The sequence below is a fragment of the Octopus bimaculoides genome, chromosome 21 (assembly GCF_001194135.2).
Source record: "Octopus bimaculoides isolate UCB-OBI-ISO-001 chromosome 21, ASM119413v2, whole genome shotgun sequence".
NCBI classification, from domain to species: Eukaryota; Metazoa; Mollusca; class Cephalopoda; order Octopoda; family Octopodidae; genus Octopus; species Octopus bimaculoides.
Window position 1 is genome coordinate 31,596,519 of NC_069001.1, and position 3,463 is coordinate 31,599,981.

At 40.9% G+C, this 3,463-nt stretch overlaps 1 protein-coding gene across 1 annotated transcript in view; it reads right to left on the reverse strand.

The window, feature by feature from the left end:
- Positions 1 to 3,463, reverse strand: part of LOC106880918 (uncharacterized) — a 127,266-nt gene that overhangs the window by 27,768 nt on the left and 96,035 nt on the right. The window contains exon 4 of the mRNA XM_052975417.1: positions 1,767 to 1,813. Within this exon, the coding sequence (XP_052831377.1) occupies positions 1,767 to 1,813 (47 nt within the window). The remainder of the gene's footprint in view (positions 1 to 1,766; positions 1,814 to 3,463) is intronic.

Here is a 3,463-nt window from a genome sequence, read left to right on the forward strand (position 1 = left end):
TATATATATATATATATATATATATATATATATTGGCAATGCCCCAGCATGGCCACAGCCTTAGGGCTGAAACAATATGTAATAGAAAATATATATATATATAATAGACAAACAGATGGCTAACTTGTGAGATGAATAGACAAACACATGGTTGGTTTGATAGAGAGAGAAAGAGAGAGAAGCACAAAGACAGGCGGATGGATAGAAACATGGATGGACAAACAAATAAACAGATAAATAAGACATTTCCTTTATATTCTCCATAACAGACAAACTGGTAAACAATGCTTTTAGCAAAATGCATTTCCAAGTTGTTATGGTATCTCCAGTTATGGGTTTTTAACTGTGGTGGTCACCACACAACAGGATTTTGTTTACAACTACAGTTACGAGCAATGAATAGCAGGAAGTAGCTCCAAAATAGGAAGTGGGGGATGTTGGGGAGGGGACAAGGTATGCAGATGTGTCTTGCGGTGGTGGTGACGGTGGTGATGGTAGTGGTGGTGGAGAATTATTTAGAAGTATGCCCGTCACATGACATCAGGTGATCTCAAGCCTGGTTACCAAACTGTTTATAAAAATGCGAGGAAACATAATGAAGTTTCTATTTTTTAAACATCGAAAACATTCCCCGCCCCCAATCTTCTTTCTACAACTCCTCCTCCTCTCCCTGCCTCAGTCTCCTCCCACCCCACACCAATATCTTAGATGCTAAGCAAAGATTTAACCCTTTACTGTTCAAATTACTCTGCCATGTGTAAAGCTTATTTATTCATATTGTTTGGAATTAATCATGTCTCATAGCTTTGAGATTTGGGCGATGCTACTGTCTGTGGAGGCACAATGGCCCAGTGGTTAGGGCAGTGGACTCGCGGTCGTACGATGGCGATTTCGATTCCCAGACGGGGCGTTGTGAGTATTTATTGAGCGGAAACACCTAAAGCTCCACGAGGCTCCAGCAGGGAAATTGTGGCGAACCCTGCTGTACTCTTTCACCACAACTTTCTCTCACTCTTACTTCCTGTTTCTAGATTTTCCAACAAAAATATTCCTATGCACCAGTAGTTTTGAGCTTTCTGTGTGAAATGCACCTTGAATTTTAAATCTTTCTTTGCAAAATATGGCAGTAATTAGCTTTCAATGTGAAGTGCATCAGTAATTTTTTTATTTGCATTCCAATGCAGTACACCATAAAGTCCAAAAAGGTGAGAATCACTGTTCTATACAGTTACTTGATCTGTTAGAATTAACAACCAAATCTTCCTCAAATCACACATCATTTTATAATGGCTTCAAATTTTAGCAGAAAGCTAACAATTTTAAGGGAAGATGTAAAGTCAATTACATCAATCCCTGTGCTCAACTGGCACAGGAGCCAATCAGGGGGCACTGGCATCGACCACATTCGGATGGTGCTTTTTTAGGTGCCACCAGCAAAGAAGCTAGTCAGGGCGCACTGGCATCGACCATATTTGGATGGTGCTATTCAAATGCCACCAACACGGGAACCAGTCAGGGGGCACTGGCATTGACCACATTCGTATGGTGCTTTTTTAGGTGCCACCAGCACAGGAGCTACTCAGAGGGACTGGCATCGACCATATTTGGATGGTGCTATTTAAATGCCACCAGCACAGGAGCCAGTCAGGAGGCACTGGCATCAACCATATTCAGATGGTGCTATTTACGTGCCACCAAACACGGGAGCCAGTCAGGGGGCATTGGCATCGACTACATTCAGATGGTATGTCTATAGTTGAACTTACCTGATGTTGTTGTTCCAGACGATCAAGCTGCATTAAGTAGGAGTTACCTGGAAAAGAAAAAAAGAAAAATGGGGAATAAATAATGAACTTGTATTTTCTGAGAGAAAAAGAAGATACATTTAGAAAGCAAACAGGATTCTATTCTTGTTCCATGACTGAATAATTATTGGAAGAGAAAGGAGGATTTATCCATCCAGCTGTGAAGATGTTTTGTTTCAATCACTATAAAGTACCATACATGAAGGAATGGAAACAGAGGAATACAGCAGCTGTATAGAACACAATCTAGCATAGAACACACAGTTACATAATCTGACACCTAATACTCTATAACAGTGATTCCTAACCTGTGGTCCATGGACCCCTGGTGGTCAACTAAGGTAGTACTAGGGGTCTGTGAATATGTTAAGCTGACAGACCTTTCAATATCCTGGTATTCATGGGAAAACTCATTTCAATAAAAGGGGGTCCTTGGTAGTGAAAAGGTTGGGAACCATTGCTCTATAAGATGTGAAGGCACATGGCTCAGTGGTTAGAGCATTAGGTTCATAATCATGAGGTAGCGAGTTCGATTCCTGGATCATGTTGTGTGTTGCATTCTTGAACAAGAGATTTTATTTCACGTTGTTTCAGTTCACTCAGCTGTAGAAATGAATTGCGACGTCACAGGTGTCAAGGTGTATCAGACTTCGGTCTTTCCTTTGGATAACATCAGTGGTGTAGAGGGGGGGGGGAAGGCTGGTATGCATGGGTGACTGCTGGTCTTCCATAAACACCCTTGCCTGGCATCCTCTACTGCAAGACACCTGTTCCTAACCCTCTGCCATACTTTTGACCTCAACACCTGGCACAATTCCCTTGCTTCAATACTAACCGGCCCATCCCACACACACAGGTACCTCAGTCAAGGGATCTTGTCTTATGAGGTACTTGGCAATCTCACTAATACTAGTGACATGAACACCCTGTACACCCTGTAAAGTGGTTAGTATTAGGAAGGGCATCCAGTTGTAGAAACTGTGCCCAAACAGACATTAGGGCTTGACGCAGTTCTCTGACTTGTCAGATCCTGTCGTTATACAATGTCCAACCCATGCCAGCAGGAAATCCAGATGCGAAATGATGCTGAAGATGGCAACAATGTTCACATTTAAATATCCTTTTGTAATTTTGTGTAAAGACATTTGTTAAGGTCTGTTCTGAAACAACAGTTTAATAACAAACAGGAATGTCTTAATAAACCCATACAAATTCAGGATTATTTTAAAACTTAATTCAAACAACCGCAGAGTGAATTGCATTAAAAATACAATCACTAACTGGTTAATTATCATTGGAACAACAGCGAACGAATACAAAGTTGAACAGAAGAGAGCTAAAATGATAACGAATTACACCAACTTAGCTGCTCACTTCAGGATTATGTCCCTCATCCATTTATAAACAACACAATTAGATTACTACACAATCATTTCTGTTAAGACATTGATAGATTACCTGTAAGAATAGATATAGGTACAGGCATGGCAGTGTGATAACAGGCCTGCTTCCCAACCATACGATTCCAAGCTCAGTCCCACTTTGTGGCACCATGAGTATGTGTCTTTTACTATAGCTTCAGGCTGACCAAAGCCTTGTGAGTGGATTTTGTAGACAGAAACTGAAAGCCTGTCATGCATGTATATATATATATATAT